Raw genomic sequence first — 21,268 nt, 5'->3', positions numbered from 1 at the left:
TATAGATAGGCTTAAACGGCTGCTCTCTCTCTCTCTCTCTTTCTCCCTCTCTGTATCTGTCTATCAATCTACACACACACACATCCATATATATATATATATATATAATAATAATAATAATAATAATAATAATAATAATAATAATAATATATATACTTATATATATGAGACAGCAAGAAATGTACAAACGTTTAAACTCCTATAAAGGTGGTGGAGACATTAGGCGTAAGACAGTATAGTGGAATGAATACTATACTGTCTCACAACTATATATGTATATATATATATATATATATATATATATATATATATATATATACATATACATATAGTGAGAGACAAGTGGATGGGGAAGGGAGAGAGAGGTTGGTGGTTCCAGCTGGATTTGTTCGCGAGCGTGGCCGGAGGTGAACTAGTGGCATGATGCCCCCTGATGGTCTCCTCCCATCTGAAAACTCTCGTCAAACTCTCGTTTATCTTTGGGCAGACGGGCGAGAGGGAGGAATATTATTCTGTGGAATAGTGAAAAAAAAAAAAAACTCCATGGAAGTGATAAACTTATAGCGTGCCACGTTTGCATCTTGTCCATAGGGATGTGTGTGAAATTTATGCGCATTTGATTCATTGGTGCAGAAAGGGTTAAAGAAAAGAGAACGAGATGGCCATGGGGGTAACGGGGTGAAGGATAAACATGTGGAAGATTTGAAGAAAATATCAAGAGACATAAAAGTAGATGCGTGGGGAGAAGAGAAAGACGGAAGAGAAAGATGAGTCATATTCAGTCCCTTGTCTGCATTACATTATTTTATATTATCTTTTTCTGTGCGGATTGAAATGATCAGATTCTTCTTTTTCTTTTTTTTTTTCATGGAAACAAACCAGGGCCCTGTTTTATGAAGAGTCATAATTGATTATAGTTGATTTCTGTCATAAGTCTATGGCAGCCTGTGTTGTAAGGAAGTTTAAAATCGATTACAGTATATCCTTTGATAAAACGGGGCCCAGGTTGATTTGAAGTTGTTCATATTGTTATAAAAATAAAACAACAACGCTATCTCATCCTTCAATTCTTATTTGGCTAGCTTTGATTCTATTTCTGTATTTCACAAAATTAACATATCACAAAGAATCTAACCAAGTGCCGTTATGTTGGAATGATATACAAATCACATACAAATCATGACATTAACGTCACATACAAATAACGCAATATGCGAAAAGCGTTAAACAATGTGCTGCAATATGCATAAAACGTTACACAATGATAAGCAATAACTATGTAACAGCTACTGAGTCAGCCGGCTACTAACGTGACGGCTACTCAAATGATATATCTTGCCATCAGCACGCCCTCTTTTTCCAGCTCGTTCTGCTTATCATCAGTCAGATCACACTGGCTTTGACACACATGTCATGTCAGTCATGTCTTCATTCATTAATGCTCTGGGTATACATTGGCCGGCAGTCACAACGCAGTTTAAATCAAGTCCATATATAGTTTAGATTGCTGTCCATGTCCAGGGCCTAATGCGAGTGCGACTATGCGAATCTTTCATAATGCGCGTGCCGGCGTGCATTCTTTATGGGAAGTCCGTTCAAGTGGCGTAAAATGCGGGGCGTCACGTTCATCAGTCGAAATGTGCATAATCCACGTACCAGGCTTAATCCACCTCTGTAAATTCCGGTCAATACGTCTTAGCCCGATTGGAGGGTGTTAGAGTGCTTCCTTCACAGTACTGTGTTTCTCTACCGTGCGCAGTTGTCTTGATAATCACCGTCATAGTAAAGTTTTAAGTTTATTTTCTGTATATCTAATAGAACATTGAATGGCCTAATTCCGTATTACTCTTCTTGAAACCTTTTTCACAATTGTAATCTCAACTAATGTCTCCTCTTAATACACTTTACCTCAGTATATCATGTGAAAAAGGCTTCCTTTCGACATCTTTCAGTCAATGTTTGACACTGAATTCCTGCCTGAACGAGGCAGGATGATGTCATCGAATTCCCCCGGAAATCAGAGATGAGCATTTTGCATGCATTGCATCTTCATATTTACTTACCAATCCAGTTTGGCAGTGAGAACATTTCAGTGGCAGCGTCGCCAATTTATTTGACGAGTGGGCACTTCGGTTTCAGCAAAGTGAGTAAACTTTAATTTTGCTCGGGGACTTCATTGACACTTCCACGCGAAGGCTATTGCGTGATACGTCGATGCAAGGGAAATCGCATTCTCACTAAGACACTTAGGCAGCATAGAGATCTCGGTGAGATGGTTGACTTTCGTAAATAATCGCATCGCTCACCGATCTCTCAGCGATCGTAATTGGTAATAAGGGGTCTCGTGTACACTATGGGACGCGCCACACTTCTAGCGATTGTGATTGCGATCCTATATACCTCGGAGGAGACGGTGGGTATAGAGTTGACAGCCGTCGATGACATTTTCAAGCCCCCCCCCCCCCCCCGCCACCATTCATGCAGGAGAGAGAGAGAGAGAGAGAGAGAGAGAGAGAGAGAGCAAAGGAATATCATATTACTGTATTATCTTCGCTTCTTTAGGTCTTCTACAAGACGATGTCATTTGTACGATAATTGATTTTTGACATGTATTATCTCACGGGAACATCGCAAAATACGGCTCCACCCAAACCGTGATATTGCCTTGATCTCCGATTGGTATGATTCACGCTCGTGTATCAACAGCTTGACAGACGAAAAAAAAAATGTGTCCCCAGGGCCAGTTAATATTTCACGGGCTACCGCTGGAATGAAAAAAAAAAAAGAAGAGAGAGATATTGATTATGCTGACAATTACGTAAACTAGTTCAAAGATTAAGAAAAGGGTCGATAATATTCCCGGCGGTAGTGGGTGTCGTACGAATTGATATGCGAAGTCAAGATCTGTGGCAATGCAGCCTTTTGCCATAAGCTTTATTCACTCATGGAAAACACGAATAGCAAGAAAAAGGCCAAAAAAAAAAAAAGGGTCCCATAACGAGACTTCATTAGTATCGGGTGTTGCGCTGCACTGGTCTGGATTGATGTAAAATTGTATTGTTAAATATTCATTCAATGAAAGTCGGCCGGCATTCAACCGCTTTTGCTTTCTTTCTTTCTTTTTTCGATTTTTTTTTTTTTGCAAGCGTCAGACACATGCAGTGCACAGAGTTGATTTTCTGTAAGTGTAAAAAACTGACAAATAGATTGAAATATTATTAACAAATACGCTCACAGTAGAAATTAACGAAAGCAATACATAACGAGAAAATGACGAAGACAGTAAGAGATTGGAGGACGAAAAACGAGATGAATTTTTTATTACAGCAGGAAAACTGATATGATGAAATAATAATACGATCTTCTCTACCCAGGGTAGCCTCTTCAGTGTTGCCACTGCTCTACCAGAAGGCCCTGCCATTATTATATTATTATTATTATTATTATTATTATTATTATTATTATTATTATTATTATTATTATTATTATTATTATTATTATTATTATTATTATTATTATTATCATAACCCTAGCGTTGCCAGGTACCCCATTTATACACCTGGATCGTGAGGGACGTGTTAGGTAAAAACATCTTGTGCAAGGACGTAAGCACTGGACTGGATTCGAACTGGGGTCCTCCGATTGACAGCCAAGAGTCTTATACATTATGCTACAGTGCCCCCAAAAGATGGATATTGAGAGACATTGAGATAAATAGATAGATATACAGGAAGTAAGAGAGAAGGCAGACGTTTTATTGATGACAGAGGAGGAGGAGGATGAGATGAGGACATGGTGGAAAGGAATTTATTTAGTTTACGTCCCAAGAGACGGAAAGCTCACTCTCGCTGTCGCCATAGGATACATTCTCGTCGTTTCTCTCTCTTCATTAAACCACGCCCACATCAAACAGGTTCTGCAGATCATACGAAAACAGGAAGATTTTCTGTCTTGCATCGCAATGCTCTCTGAACCTCTTAATCGTGATGCCATAGATAAAGTCGCAAACAAACAAACAAATCAAACAACACATGAATAAAATATATCTCTATCTGTGGATTTTCAGTTCTTCAGTCGGTGGAGTAAAAAGCATATAAATCGTACAATTCATTCCTCTCTACAGTCGTTGCCTGTCCCTAGCATGGCGTGTGCGTCTTACTGTATTAAATTCTTTCACTTCAGAATAGTCGCTTGATTCTCAAAATAAAGTAAACATAGACGATTTGCTTTGGATTGATTTGCCTAGATCCGGCCATGACGCATATTTTGAGAAGAAGCTTTTTGATATAGTAAATCAATCAGACAAAGAAAAAAATCATAGAGATATATATATAGAGAGAGAGAGATAAAAAGTGCGTGGAAGTTAATATAATTATGTATCACTCATATAAACCGAAGAGAAATAAAATAGATGCAACAGTATATATATTCCTGTCTTTATCCGTGCGTGTTTATGTGGATGTGCATGTTGTTGTAGGTGTTCCTTGAATGTACCAAGAAGTGTGTATTCAAACGTTTCGTTAAAGGGGCCCTGAAATCCTAATGCACATTGATTTGTGTAATTTATGATACCCTCAACATCACTTTTGGGGTGAAACGAATATCTAGAAACATTCCATATATTTTTAACGATTTTTTTTCTTCTATTTTTCTTCAAATTACTTGGGAACACCCACAAAAATCCTTCCAAACCAATCAATATTAATATTCTTGAGATGACCTCATCTGTCAATCATTGCTAAGGTACTGAAAATGTTTAACAAAAGACAATGGAATGCACCTTCCCCCCGACTCATCATAACTTGCATTTTCCCTCGCCATGTCTTTTGTTAGTCACATTAATATGACAGAAACATGCAAGTTGTGCTGAGTCGAGAGGAAGGTGCATTCTAATGTCTTTTTTTAAACATTTCAGCACTGTAGCAATGATTGACAGATGACGTCATCTCAAGAATGTTAATATTGATTGGTTTGGAAGGATTTTTTTTTGTGGGCGTTCTCAAGTAATCTGAAGAAAAATAGAAGAAGAAATTGTTAAAAATATATGGAATGTTTCTAGATATTTGTTTTACCACAAAAGTGATGTTGAGGGTATCATAAATCAACACTAATCAACATGCATTTGGATTTCAGGGCCCCTTTAATTACATTTTGTTGGAGATAAACTTCAAACTTGAAGTGATCTAGTTAATGTGAAGTAGATAAAAGGCATGACAGCCAAATCAAGTGTTGTTTCAAAATGAAATAAACATGAACAAATATATGAATCTATAATACAGCTTAAGAATCATAAGGAAAAATATAAAGGGAAACACTTCCCCATCTTGCGTGCTTTCAGACAAAGTTTTCACAGCTTTATTTACATAAGCACCAACGATTATCGCGTGATTAAGGAAAACGTCTTTCTTTTCTTGTAAGATGTTTTGCCTGCTGTTCAATCTGTCAGTAATTTCAAGACTTGCCGAATACTTGGAAACGAAAATGAGCTAGAGAGAAATAACTATTTAAAGGAGAAAAAGGAAGACCAATTTGCTGACTTTGGACTGAAATGTGCAAAGACTTAATCTCACGGACACATCTTGCCGTTACTCTTGGAGGAGTTGAAAGTAAATTTGTTCAGCAGTTTAATGTGATCGACAGCAGCTTGGAAGATTCCCACATTATGAGCAATGAGGGCGCAGTTCATCTCTGCCAAATATCTCTGATGATGACCAGATGACACCACATACACACACACACACACACACACACACCCACACACACAAAGTTGGCTGTTCAAATAAGCTTTACCTTGGGATGGTGCTGGCAATGTAACCCTTTAATACGACTGAGTAGACAGGGTAGATGCTATCTTCTCATTTCGTTTTCTTACGTCCGTCTTGCTCGCATTTTAATTTGTGATTTTTTTTTTTTAACAGGATCTTCGATAACAACACTAAACGAATAAACTTCGCGATTGTATCGCTTAAATAGTCTAATCAGCACTGCGCTGTAAGGGGAGTGAAGAGGTACAACATTGCACCATTTATGTATGAAGATTTTCACAAGCGATAATCATCAGGCAACAGTTAGTGCTAGTGCAGTCAAACTGCAGTACGATTGGAATCTGTGCATATTCATCGTTTCATTTCTATCTTACTTTTGGCTGACAAAAGATCTGAAAACCCAAAGTTGTTGTTGTTGTTGTTGGTTCTTTTTTTTTCGAAGGGATGTGCCAAAACCGGTTAACAACGTTTGTTTAGCCAATGCACTCTTAAAGAAGGAGTGTACCAAAAAGGCTAAGTTCTGTAGTCATGACGTGTGAAAGTCATTCATTCAAGCATAGTGGTACTATGAGCCTGGATGATACCGTATGCTGGCTATTAGTAGTCACTTGGAGCAAACCACGAGAGTCGGCATCATTCGCCCGTTTTCTTGTGGGGGTGGGTAGGGGACCACTTCACCGGGTTAGCACCCTGCTCTTTGCGATGAATGAATGAAGTGGGATCTTTTACGTGCATGAGTTGTGACCCCCTTTTACACAGGACGTCCACTTAATATTCTATTCGATGCAAAGTGTGTTTTGCCTCTTATTGGAGGACGGAATGCTTACACACAACATTGCTCAGTCAGACTCGGGAATCGAACCCGGGTCCTTTGGAACTAGAGGCAGACGCGCTACTGACTGAGCCAAATCACCACCTACTCGCGGAAGTGATTTAGTTATCATAATACATTCTCTATTCCGGGACAATAGTCTTGATATGCAATGCCATGTGAAGTAAGACACGTATCACACTTATTAAAACTGGTAATTTAGCAAGAGAATTTGGAGGTAAGAATGTGAAGTGTTTTGACAGGCTTTAAAGTTTACCAAGGAAAGAGACACTCAGATCAAACCTGTACGGTAAGATATCTGCTCCTGCTCCAAATCATTTTAACCTCTCTGGTATGGCTTTTTATCTTTATTGAATCTGTGGAGACTTTCATCTTTTGCGATCACGTTGTCCGTTATTCTGAACGAGAAACTACGAACTATTTGGAAGACTTTTTTTTTCTTTGGTTCTGTTACGAATATTATGCTGTCATTAGCTTAGCATCATCATGCCTTAACGTTTACCAATAATATTCATAATCAAAAGCAGCAGTGATTGGTAATGGTCATTACAAGGGCAGGTGTAGTAGTAGCTCATATTCATAGTAAAAGTTGTAGAAGTGAGTGGAAGCAGTATCAGCACGTAGTTCTTTTTCTTCTTGTTTGTTTGTTGTTGTATTTTTACCGTCGTTGTTAATGCTGCAGTTGAACCTGAAAAAAAAAAGCAGCTGCGCGCTCGTAGAAGCATCATCATTATTGTCATAGCTTGTCGGCGTCGAACTCATGAATGTTTGTTACCCTCTCTCGTCTTCACACATTAACCCCACACCTTAATAGTAATCAAATCTATCAATCAAACTTCGACATGTTCATACCGACGCCCACATCGTGTCATCAATCGAATTCTGCAGACGGAATATGAATCTGACGAGGTGAAGAGGTCGCTTCGTTAGACTCGTCCTGACATTTTTCGGCCCACACTATCGATCCGCGCATTCTAACCCACCGCTAAACGCGCCAATTGCAATCGTCGTCATTCCCTCCACGTACAATAGAGCAGTGAAGAACAGCGGCGCCGGTTTTCCAATTTACGCGTCGGGATTGATAGAGCGCTTATCATCTGAGCTCACTTACATCAAGCAGCGATCGAGTCAGTAATAGAGAATACCAACAGACGCCAAATATGAAATATGGATCGTTGATAATGTTTTCATTACGACACTCGCCTAGTGTCTTCTATTGTAGTATTGTTTACATGATTTTGACAGGTTATGTGATGATGCGAAAGAGGTCATCAGTTTATCAATTCCTCATAAACAACCAAGTTTAAGGAAGATTAAATCATCCCTACTTCCCTGACATCCCTTCCCCATCTCTCCCTACATTTCCCTTCATCTATTACTCTTCCTCTCTAGATTCATCTGGTGCTCTATGTTTTCAAGTCTATGAAGTATAACCTTCTATGAAGCCTAGGGATAAATGCGGCCGAAGGATCAGTATCACCAAGCACGCTATATCATGAATGTCATACAATCTTCCCATTCAATGCAAATGTCATCCATCCCGCATGTGATGAACGACGAGAGAAAACTTGCTTTCAGTGTATGATCCCATCCTATTCACGGCATCATCAACATTGTCACGTGACTTAAACACCTTACAACAGAACTCGGGCGCTACGAGTGTAAAGGAAGCCCCCAACGAGCATGATTTAAGCCGTCTGGCCCGTCCTGTCGAAATTCTGGCCGCGGGTTTCTAGACGCGACAACATTATTCAACATGCAGGGAGTGACTGAATTGTCTAGCCACACTCAAGGAAACAGAACGTGAGAAAAACAGGAGGAGTGACAGCGAATGTGTGAGAGAAAGTATGAAATATAGAAAAAAAAACAACAACAGACAGACAGAAGCGAGAGAAGGATAAACGCTAGCAAGAAAAAAAGATAATTGCAGAGAAGATTGTTGTACAGATCTTTAATCATGACAACAGTACAGACATGGAAAATAGAGTGAGCAGTACCTCTAGACAAAGAACACTTCACAAGTGCGTGAAACTTATTTTGGGTATAAACAACAATAATTATCTTACCTCAATATCTAGTATAATGTTCGTTACCGACTTTTAGCTGTGTATGAGTTCTCTGACATTCCAAACTATTGTACAGTTCTAATAACTGTCTAATCAAGCCTGGGCTTTACTTTATTATCATGTGTAAATATGACGATAAGGTGAATGTTAGGAAAGGCAATATTTGTTTTTCTTCAGAAAAAGAAAACTTGGTTATAAGTTTTTGAGAGGTGAAAATATCGCAGAATCATCCGGACATCCTGTTTATCAGACACAAAGATCGGCGAGACAAAAAACGATTGCTAGTCCCCATCTTTCTTTGTTTACGCATTTTGTATTTAGAAGAAGAAAAATGACAATTTCTTGAGTGTTTAAGACACAGGAGCACTGACAGCTAGCTATATATCACGGTCTTCAAGAAGCTAGGTGCATCGAGGAATTCGTCCAAAACCGCCTCGAGACAAAGTAAAATGCTTTTCTGTTTTCCATGAATTCCATGCACCTGCCATCACCGATACCCTTTTCTCCACGTCAGGGTATATCGCGACTTTGAACACTAGTTTGTTGCATACGTTTTTACTACACAACATATCGCAATCGAATATAAGCTTACAGTCAAAATCATGTTCACACACACACACACACACACACACACACACACACACACACACACACGCACACACACACACACACGCGCACACACACACACACACACACACACACAGATGATCAGCATCGAGCAGTAGTAACTTACAATATGGTTTGATGTTGAAGAAACTGGCAATTTTCTGCTTCCCGACCTTATCTTTGTTTTTGCCACTAAGTACACCTTTACCACGTTTACACATCGACAATAATGTCTTCCATCCCCCTCCCATCACCTTTCTTTTGGTATAAAATCTTTTACTGCAAATACAAAAAGTGATTCCTAATATTTGCCTAGATTAAACTAGACGTCTCAAAGAATAGCCCCAATGAATGGCGCTGATCTATGAATAGAATACTCGGTCTAGAAGACATCAACAAGTGAAGTAAACACCAATATCTGCGGGACATTTCATGCAAACGCCATGCATGTAATCGCCATGCTCTATAGTAGAAACCACTATAAGACATTTTACCACATTATGCTGAAATCATGTTGAAATCGGATTGAGATGTACACGAATGAAGGCTATGCGTAAGTGGTAATAAACACTTCAAAAATAAAGGCTGCTAGAGAAACTGTAATGGGATGTAATCATGGATTCAAATATGGCGCCTATAGCTTAGAAGCATGCCTGGATCTGTTCCATCTTTTCGCAGTCATGTGATGTCGGCTAGACTTGGTGTCCAGGGGGTTGTAAGAGAATGATCTATGGCACGCCCTCCAGGCTAGGAACACGTGATATCGCGACTTGTCCTACAACATGACGAGATTTGACGAGACAGTTATGATGGCTGCGAGATTTCAGTATAGGAGGACTCGATTAACATTTTGTGTGATGAGAGTTCTATCGACACATGAATGGGCGATGTGTCTCATACCGACACGTGTCCTGTAGCAAAGTCATCGCAATGGTCAAGGGCTCCAATGCGGGCGCTGTCTATAACATTAAATGATCAGGAAATTCAAACAGGGGGTTTGCCCAAGTTTGGCTGTTCTTATCGACACTTCATCAGGCAATATCTATAGCCATCCAAATGAGATAAAGAAGAAATCAATCGTGATTATCTTTGCTACTTCTATCTTTTTCTGCATATTTCATTCCTGTTTGCAGCCACGTGGATGGAAACTCGAGCGCCAGAGACGCAGGTTGCTCCCACTCGAACGCGGAGAGCGTGCCAGACGCAAGCTCTTCGGATGTGCTGATGTATCCTAGATCCAATACCCCTCTGGATCCCACCCTTTCTGGGCCGTCGGCGATTTTCCACGATATGCTGGCCGAGTACGACATGAGAGTTCGACCAAACTATGGTGGTAAGAGAATTTTCCTTTTAAAAAAAGTCACTAATACTGGTCAAAAAAAAAAAAAATGTCCGCCGTATACAAAGTAATGATCATGCAACAGCAGTACTATAGTGTCTCGAGACAAACCAAGAAAAACCCCCGCTGGGTTGCATTCCTTGATAAGTTAACTATATCAAAATATCTTATGTAGGGGCAACACTTATCATTACATGACAACTATGTCCAATTCATTTTTATGGGTATGAGAACTGCGGCTCAAGGAGGACAAAGAACAATAACTATAAACTGCATGGTATTTTAAACGAATACTATTCTTCAGAGAACGAGGCGTTGTGTTCGTATTTGAAAAAAGAGCCGTTCTCCTTGGACCTGTCCTTCAGGCGGATTTCTGGGGTGGAAAAAAAGGGGGGTTGTTTATAGGAATACCTGCCATGAAGCAGTTAACACAATATTTACATGACAGTCAGAACATAATCATCTTTAGATATGAAAATAATATTGGGCCTATTGAGAAACTAAGAGATTTAAATCTTGAGCACTCATTGTAAGATCATCTCCCTATCGACACTGTAATTCACCATTGCATGATATGATAATTGTGTGACACATGCTTCTTTTGTTCCAAATATTTTCATATATTATATTGATGGAAGTTGTTAGACGTTGGAAAGAATTATCGAGAAGTCTTGATGCAGTTATTTTTTTTTTGGGAAAAGAGTTATATTTTCACTTAACCCCAAAGACCGGATAATTAATAAAATAAGAATATAGTTTCATTGCAACTGATTGACAGATTGCCCTACATCGACGTAAATAAGCACTGAATTGATCAGTGTTTTAGTAGTAGCCATGATAAAAATTCATGGGCGTACATACTCGAGCAGGATTCGAACCTACGACCTCCTGATCACCGGGCAGGCGTCATCTCCACTAGACCACCGAGCTTTCGCCCGACAGCAAGTGTTGGTTCTAATCCTTAATAGCATGCAGCGGGTACTGCTTTGTTATTCAAATTCATGAAATTCTTCCGTCGAGATGTTTTCATTGCAACTGATTGACAAATTGCCCTACATCGACGTAAACAAGCACTGAATTGATCAGTGTTTTAGTAGTAGCCATGATAAAAATTCATGGGCGTACATACTCGAGCAGGATTCGAACCTACGACCTCCTGATCACCGGGCAGGCGTCATCTCCACTAGACCACCGAGCTTTCGCCCGACAGCAAGTGTTGGTTCTAATCCTTAATAGCATGCAGCGGGTACTGCTTTGTTATTCAAATTCATGAAATTCTTCCGTCGAAATGTTTTCATTGCAACTGATTGACAAATTGCCCTACATCGACGTAAACAAGCACTGAATTGATCAGTGTTTTAGTAGTAGCCATGATAAAAATTCATGGGCGTACATACTCGAGCAGGATTCGAACCTACGACCTCCTGATCACCGGACAGGCGTCATCTCAGTATGTACGCCCATGAATTTTTATCATGGCTACTACTAAAACACTGATCAATTCAGTGCTTATTTACGTCGATGTAGGGCAATCTGTCAGTCAGTTGCAATGAAAACATCTCGACGGAAGAATTTCATGAATTTGAAGAATATAGTATATGAGATGCATTTAGATAGGACGTTCTAAAACAATGTATGAACAATCAGCAGTGGTTATAGGCTATATGATCACAGGGTCTTTTAGTTTAGACGAACACTAGTTAGTGCATAATTCACTTGGCCAAATTATATCATTGTTGATTGCTGACAATCCTCATTTTCTTATTTAATTAAAGCAGTTCCTTCTATATAATAGCACAAAGTTAAACACATGACATTTGAAGATAAAAGTACGGTAGAATGAATAAGAACATCATTCTATTTCAGCTGTTCCAATATTGCATACCGTATGACACAAATAATATACCCATCTCGTATATGCATAAAATAATGCACTCTATAATGATGATCCCTGGTATGAAACAAATAAGAACATGTATTTCAGCTGTATCAACAACATATTCACATAATGCTGGTTTCAATCATTGCATAAATGTGGATATAATACTCACGGCCTTCTCAAAAGATATTCAAAGTATCAGAAACGATGGAATCATAAAGCCCGATAATTTCATCGGGATCTTGGGGAAAACCAAACCCTGATGAGTCGGAGTGTTGCCTTTCTAACCCTGTTATCCAGTGCTGGTGGTTAATTTCCCGTGAAAATCGAATTACCTCTGGCTCCAGCGCAAATGGGATTGAGCGAGAACATTGGCTATTCAGAACGCATACAGCTACCATAATGACACGAGGGTGAAAATAAGAAAGTGGAAGAGAAATCTAATATGTTTGATGATTTCTTAAAGTGGCAGTTCTTCCGTTCTTAATAACATAATGTGAAATCTTCTATGTGGAAAAGAAAGCATGTAGATATTGCTCGTTCTAAGTTCCTCACTTGTAACTTTGCAAATCTTCTCATTAATTACAAATTTCATCCAAGATTCAGTGAAGTGAGTTCATCAAATCATACAAACGAATCGTGAAAAAGTCTAATCTTTTCTGATTCTCGTTGTATAGATGGGAATACACAAATTTAATGGCACTGCAACTTTGCAACCCTAGAAAGTCTCAGCTGAACTTTTGTTTGTTCTAGGGTATTTCTCAGTTTACGTTTCTCAGCAGTTTGAATGAATTGATCAGGGAACTTGACATCGTGTTGCTTTTCAATCATACTGTGTCACCGCCTTAGGGAAATGCACTTTTGGTTGATTAGTCCTAATTCATTGAGGTGACGGAAAAGTTTGCCCACGCGCTCATCGGTACTCTCGTGTACCAGGGAGGTGGAAGACAAACTTGCCAAGAGCTGACATGTGTCGAGGTAAATATTGCTAGAAGTGTGGGTAAATATAGTTTGACACTCAGACATCAGATGAGTTTGCGCCTCAGTGTGATTGGAATGTCTCACAGATGATATGAAAAACCAGGGACGTATTTTTTCTCCTTTGCTGTAATGATGACTTGTCTGTATTCCTTTGTTGTTGTTGTTGTTGTTGTTGCAGTCATTTATCTTTCAAGAATTAAACGCTAAGACGAGAACGGACTTCCAGACCAGGTGGGGCAGGTAAACAGGGTGCGGGAAAAATGTGCACGAGAATCACGATTTACGAAAAATACCATTAAACAATCAGGTTTCAGAAGACTGTTTAAGGGGGGGGGGGGGGTAAGGGGAGGGGGGGGGGTGAGAGGGACACTTTTCAAAAATATCTGTCTGTGAGAAAAAAGGTTAGCGATAAGTGTCCATTTGGCCAACAGCCTAAGTGACAGATCCAGGTTAGAGCGAGGGCGGGTTATCTACTAAGACATGAGAATACCCGCGTTATTTTAACCATGTCTCTTCCCTTTGTGTTATACCTCCTGACTCCTGTAACAGGCCTTTTTAAGATTTTTGACTGCCACTTTAAGAGGGAGTCTCTTTTAATCCTCGTAGGATTCTTCAAAACTTTCATTCGAGTCGCCGTCTTGAACTGAATTGTTGAAAAACATTTCAAATGTCACGTTTTACATGGAATTTGAAATGAGATACGTTTACTGTTTACCGATCGTTAAGTCATTGTCTGCAATAGTCAGCGGCTCCTCACAGGCCCTTCCAAATATTTCAAGCTATTACCAGGCACGTAATATACGAGCGATGTTTTGTTGACATTCAGGGACGCGAGAAATTAAAATCTTTGAGCTCTTTGGCGCACATGCGCACTCTTCACTCGTCCGCCGCAGTCGGAGTGGGTCGATGTAGCCGTAATTGTTCGTGATCGACATTGATCGAATCAAAATATCCCAAAGTGTTGGCACACATCATCCTCTGTAAGTCCTACCTTAATCGCAGGCTGAAACGTGCTCTTTCCTTGGCACCAGAGGTACATCGCCGTCTCCCTGGTGACTTTTTTTTTAATTTCACCCATAATGCATCACCGTTTTGCGCGTTTGCTGGCGGTTTATCGAGATAAGCATCATTACACACACTCCGTATCATTGATTCAAGACAATCGATGGAATGTTTTGCGCGAGCAATTTACTGAAAATCGAAACTAACTAGCATGCAAAAATACTAATCGTTCAGATTTTGAAGTAAAAATTTTTCACTTTCACTACATTTCCAGGATTAATCCATCTTGATTCCGTCTGTAAATGAGCGTCCTACTTCCTTTGAAGGTCACGGTTGATATTCTAGCGCATGCAAAATGGACTCGTATTGGCGAGCGCGCTCAAAGAGACAATTAGATTTATTTTCAGATACTAGTAACATGTTTTCCGTACCTAAGTCAATCTCATTAGTCAATAAGTAAAGTATTGATCAATTGGTACTAACCAATCACTTAATCAGTCATTTATTACTCAATCAGTCTTTTATTACTCAATCAATATTCTGATGTTCGTAAATCGTGATTCGCGTTCACATTTTGTTTGCACCCTGTTTATTTGTTCCACCTTGTTTGGCAGTCCATCCTTACCTTGGAAACTTAAAGGGGCATTCCAGACGATTTTCATAATTTCACATCATGTGATAGATAAATCGACAGCTCCATGTGTAAATTTGCTGAATTCATTGTGGTCCTTGAGCAGAGAAACCAATACTTTGAAAAACCTTAAAAGAATTACGCTGAATAATGATCTTGACATAGGAGGCTCACATTATTTCATAAAAATGTAGTAGTGTAATTCCATTACAATACCGCTTGCTCAACAAGTACACCTGTGTATAATCTATGCATGCCTTCTTCTTTTGTTCTGCTTTCTTGAGCCCCAACTCAAGCATTTTTATGGTGAGGCTGCCATGTCATTGCAATTTGTTATAAATTTTGAAAAATTCTTATTCTTCATCCAAAAACATAGATTCTGAAACTCTGTACTCAGTATAACTAATAATGTATAGTTGTTCAATTTAATGTAAAAGTCTGAAAATAATCCGGAGGTCTCCTTTAACCCAGAAAGATAAATACCTTCAAAAATGAACTGCAGACAAGCAATACAAGTTTGTCTATGACCACTGGCTAATGAATCGGTCAAGTGATTTGTTTTTTTTTTTCATTTTTATTTTCAAGTCCATCACCGGACCAAACCAGAACGTGTTTTTTTGTTTCTCCTTGTGTGTAGGTCAGGCGACAAATGTGGCGTGCAGTATAGACATCATCAGCGTTGATTCCGTGACAGAAATCACCATGGTGAGTCGATGCCAGCATTAATTCATCAGAAGCAGTTTTCAGTCACGTGACCTGTCACCGCAACGGAAAAAAAAGTGACCGAAAAAAATATCTATAACAGTCGAACGTAATATGCAAGTTGTGCGTGAGGAAGGAAGGTACTAGTTCAGGTAAACAACGTGACCCATAGTCAATTGATTGCAAGGAAATCAAGCCTTGACCTTTAGGTATATACCACTTCATAAGAAAAGAAGTCTTACAGCATTTTAAAGGTGCAAATTTTGCTGTGAAAAGTCCATGTTAAAATCACCTTACGTATATTTTCTCAAACCTGGGAATGATGTCTTTTCTATGGATAAACACATAGACAAAGGATATATTGGTTTACTATATTAACAACCTATTATAAACATATACAGTCGATTTGTGTGGTTAGTTTATTCTGAAATAGTACGCTCAATGAGTTGAATCTAATGGTATAATGTTCACTGCACACATAAAAGTGATGCATGAAACATTTTTTGAGAACCAAGTATTGCAAATAGAACATCTAACTTTGCGTGTATGCGATTTTGGCTAACAAAAAGTCATACCAACAAGGAATGACAAAAAAGAATCGACAGTTTTCTAAACTTCACCTTTGTAGTTTCTAATTCACCTCTGACTAAATATATATGAGAATTTCGACACTAAAGACCCCAATTTCTTACTCTTAAAACACCCTTTTATGACATTTTTATTGGAATTTAATTTCATGTCACCATCATTTTAACACTCACGCACACGCACACACACGCGCACACATACACAATCACAATGAAAACTACTATCAATGTGAAGGTAACTTCCATTCAATTCAATTCAAACTTTATTTTCATTTCTTTCAACAGATTATGCAAAAAATACGTAAATTTGACATGCATTTTAAGGAACGATACACAGGTAGCAAGGAATATCATGTTCATATTTGCAGTCATTTCAAAATGAGGCATCATTTATCCAAACATATTTATACATTCTCTGAATAAATGGAGGTACCCACTCAAAAGACTGTGTTTGTACTATGTGGGTGACTCACAGGGAAGAGGTTAAAATGGGTAAAGAGCTTCAAACCCTCAAGTGTGCCGTAAATGAGGAAAGGGAGAGAAAAAAAAAAGAAATTTGGAAAAAGAAGAGACAGAAATAGTGGAAAGAGTTGAGACAATTGAAAAAAAAAGGCCAAGTTCAAGGATACAGCAAAGGTCTAAGCCCAGAGAGACGATTAGCCATAGCAGAACAGTACAGCGTCTACTAAGCGAACGAGTAAGTGGCGCAGGAAATTGCTGATTGCGAAACTTATTATCTATGTAATAATGCATATAGGGGACACTCAGCAAAAATAGAAAGTAAACACTTTTTTTTTCAAGTTTATATTTCTCATATTTCTCATTTTTGGCTGAATGTTAATGTATTATATACCATATGAAAGGTAATTTAATTGGCTATGAACTGAGTAAGTCAATAAAAAGGGAAATTTTACGGATGAGTGAACGCCTTTGTTTTTCTCTTCCAAGGCACAAAAGTAAAAATTACAAAAATGAACAAGTTGTTATTCACGCGTAAATGCTCTTCTATGTAACAATAAGCGCAAAATACAAATCTAAGACAATAAAAAAACATGTAGTCAGTTGCAAATATATATACCCATGATCTCTACAACATCTCTGAAGCCCAAAAGATCAGTAAGGCTAAAACTAATGAACGAAAATGAGGAATATTCCGTTAAATCCAAATTTAAATGAAATGAGAGAAGAAGCAATATCAACAGAAATGGTAGGATTTTGAATTGATTTCTCAATTTAGGAAAGTTGTAAATTACATTTTGGTTCTTGAATTTATCACATGAATTCTTAAATTACTAATTGAATGAATGAAATAGAGATATTTCATTAATTTAATCATCTTTATGCCATTACTCCCTATGTCATTTGAAGTTTGAGTTGACAGAAAATTCTTATTTTCCCCCTTAAGTTTCCAACTTTGATATTGTTTGACGTTATAAAGAGAACGAAAACTTATTTTTGCTATTTTCATTCATGTCTCTCATTGTGTTTAACTGGTCTTTTGTTGTCATTGTTATCTTAAGGGTCATTTGCAAATGAAAGACAATATGTCAATTTTTCCAATTTTTACTTTCGTGCCTTAAAGGACAGAAACAAATGTGTTCACTCATGCGTAAGGTTTCCCTTTATATTGACCTACTAGGTTGATAGCTAATGAAATCACCTTTAATATGGTATATAATACATTGATTTTCATCAACATCTTCTATGAAAATTATGAACTCAAAAAAGTGTTTACTCTCTTTTTTTGCTGAGTGTGTATATATATATATATATATATATATATATATATATATATATATATAAGTATATATATATATATATATATACATTGTATATATATATATATATATATATATATATATCTGTATATATAGTTACTGCGTGAAGACACGTATAATAGTAAACAAGGGATGTGATATGGTAAAGGACTGCTGGTCTAATCTGTTGAAGTATGCTATGCTATGCTATGTTTTCTAAGCTACTGGAATGAAATTATTTTATTGGGATACGTATCGTATGTTTGGTAGTGTGGGAAGAATGGATCATTTTTTCCTTATAATGTTGAAGTGATTGATCAAGTATTGATGGAATTTCGCAGCAAGATATCAAGTATTCATCGACATGCAATGAGCCAGCGAAGCCCTCTATTTTTGCCCATAGATATTTAATCTGGCTGATATTTGAAATGTTTTGAATTTGCATGGTGTCCATCTTTAGCAGATAGTCTTGTTTCAGACGTTATCGATTACCGTAGAATTTGCCCCTTGATATGCATGCATTTTACCCACCATCAGCACATATTCCACCATTCAAAATTTTGACAATCAGGACTGGAGCGTCAGAGTGCTTGCCCTTCAATGGGCATCAATCAAACCCAGTGGGTAGCTAAAATGTGTCTTGACAAAAGATCGATGCGTTATGGACTTCTAGCGATTTCTGGCACTCCCGTGAAAAGAGGAAAATAATCTACGCTTCATTAGCCACCTGGAAAATGTTCATCCAAGCGACTTAACATTATGACGTCACGTTCCGCATAAGATCTGTTTGAGAAGCGAGTACACAGATACACAAACACACACATACACACACTGACACACATATTGCATTACATTTTTGCACAGGGCACACACACTACACGAATACACAAGCAGACACAAATCACGCCCACAAACACATTCCTGTGAAGTTTTCCTTCTGCATATAGATCATGTATTTGAAAGTTTTAGGAACTTCCGCACCAAACTTAAAGCCAGACGTTTATTTTATGATCTTTATAATGTGATTTCAAGTTTTCAATTATGTAATTTCGATGAATATATATCGTCAGGTTATATTTATGGTAAGTTAGAATGGAATCCAATATCTTGGTAACCAGGCGATTGCTAAAGGGTGAAAGCAGTCAAGCTAAAAAAAAAAAGAGAGTGTATCATCAATCAATGACTGATTGATAAATGCCTTCTGCATAACCAAAACAAACCTTGATGCATGAATTCCTGAATGTTTTAATACCGTAGAGTGTTTTTTTTTTTTTTTGTCATGAAGCTTTGTAAAAACGGAGCAGGGAGGGTTTTTCAACATTAGCTATACCCCTTTTAGCATCATCAGCATCGCAATTCCACATTTAGGACATCATTTAGATTAGAGCATTAGAGACTACTTAGAGCAATGACCAAATATGCCGCAACCTTATAAGTTATATACTCGTAACTTGTCCTCTGTACAATTCATCCTTATGAACCACAGGAAATATCATTTATTCCTTATGTATGATATAATCTCCTTCATTTCTTTTTTTTTTCCTTCTCTGCTGCATGAACTTTCACTTTTCTGTAAATCAAACTGATAAACTCTTTTGTCGAAACAATTTGCATACTATGTTGTTCTGCCCAAAAGTTTTCATTTGATACTATAATAATCGTGAAATTTTCCTTTTTTTCATGAGCTTAGCGCAATGTGATGTCACCTTTCAAATATTGGTCTTCACAAAAATAGAAGCAGAGTAATTGACAAATAGAACATGGTGCTACTTACAGCTTTCTATCTCTTAGATAACAATAGTAACAAAACAAATGATATTTATATAGCGCTTTCATATGGGTTTTTTTTAAAGAACTGATGAACATTGTGATGTCTGTCTGGTGTCATAATATACGGTTGGTTTTGTGTTTTGTTTTGTTTTTTTTTCAAACCGAATCCCGTCCCCCCTAAAAAATGAAGATTGAAAAAAGACTCCCCCCAAAAAAGGAAGAGACAAACATAAAAAGACAGCAGAAAATGCACCTAATCTATTAAGTAATCATGTAACCGACCATGACCTGTAACACCTTGTTCACCTGTACCTCGCTGAGAAAATGTTTTTGTCATGTGTAAACCTGCAGGCTTGAATTCACGAAGGTGGTACGATTTTTTGTCCATGGTTTAAACCATGGACAAAGGCCGTAGTTTTGTATGGAGTGCCAAGTGTCACAATGGTCTATTTCGTTACGATATCAGTCATTTCGTCGACGAAGTGTCGCATGGCCTATTCACCGACGAAATGACTGATTTCGTAACGAAATAGGCCATGCGATACTTGGCGTCCCATACAAAACTACGGTCTTTGTCCATGGACGAAAAGTGTACCACCTTCGTGAATTCGGGCCTTAGTGAAAGCAGACAGACCTCTCCTTTCCTTTCTTCTTTCTTATCTCTACGCAAGTCATCCCTCCCTTCTATTTTCCAATATGTAGGTCCTACTATGTATATGAGGGCTGCGAGCAGATCAAGCTACGCTTAAGCTACGCCTAAAGGGAGGCTGTCCTGGGAATTTTTACTTGATCTATAATTAAGAACAATAAGCAATAAAATCTTTCACCAGTTTTTACGGAAGGAAATCCACAAGTGTCTTCGTATGCGATTTTTGAAAATTGAATTAACTTCCCCCAACACTCACTCATTAGCATATTCATCACTGCAGATTCACACCTTTTTTTTCAGTCGAAATATACGCGCTTGTTTAGTGATTAAAGTTTGTTGTTGGCGAAAGTCGTTCATTAGAAATAACAACAACAACATTTTTTTTCTCTCAAATTCATGAGGACTGCCTCAGTTTAAGCTGTAGCCCCTCTACATTATTAATTGCTAATACGTTTTGATGCGCCGAGGCAATGAAGGAAAAAATTACTTTGTTAAGAACTTATCTTCATGTATAATTATGTATGGCACCAACAATGTATGCATTCATGTATGTGCATGTACAATGATGATACAGGAACCCGTAAGTCAAATCAAATTAAATCAAATCAAATCAAATCATATAAAAGGCATCGAAAACTTCATTATGCGATTTATGACTGACAGCAAAACCTCAGTGCCGTGCAGTGACGCAATGTAACACTA

At 38.0% G+C, this 21,268-nt stretch overlaps 1 protein-coding gene across 1 annotated transcript in view; it reads left to right on the top strand.

The window, feature by feature from the left end:
* Positions 1–21,268, top strand: part of LOC140233391 (glycine receptor subunit alphaZ1-like) — a 51,520-nt gene that overhangs the window by 5,989 nt on the left and 24,263 nt on the right. The window contains exons 2-3 of the mRNA XM_072313496.1: positions 10,403–10,602; positions 15,739–15,806. Coding sequence (XP_072169597.1) covers positions 10,403–10,602; positions 15,739–15,806 — 268 coding nt within the window. The remainder of the gene's footprint in view (positions 1–10,402; positions 10,603–15,738; positions 15,807–21,268) is intronic.

The sequence above is a fragment of the Diadema setosum genome, chromosome 9, assembly GCF_964275005.1.
Source record: "Diadema setosum chromosome 9, eeDiaSeto1, whole genome shotgun sequence".
Classification (NCBI taxonomy): domain Eukaryota; kingdom Metazoa; phylum Echinodermata; class Echinoidea; order Diadematoida; family Diadematidae; genus Diadema; species Diadema setosum.
The sequence above is the reverse complement of the archived record's forward strand: the minus strand, read 5'-3'. Positions and strand labels throughout refer to the sequence as shown.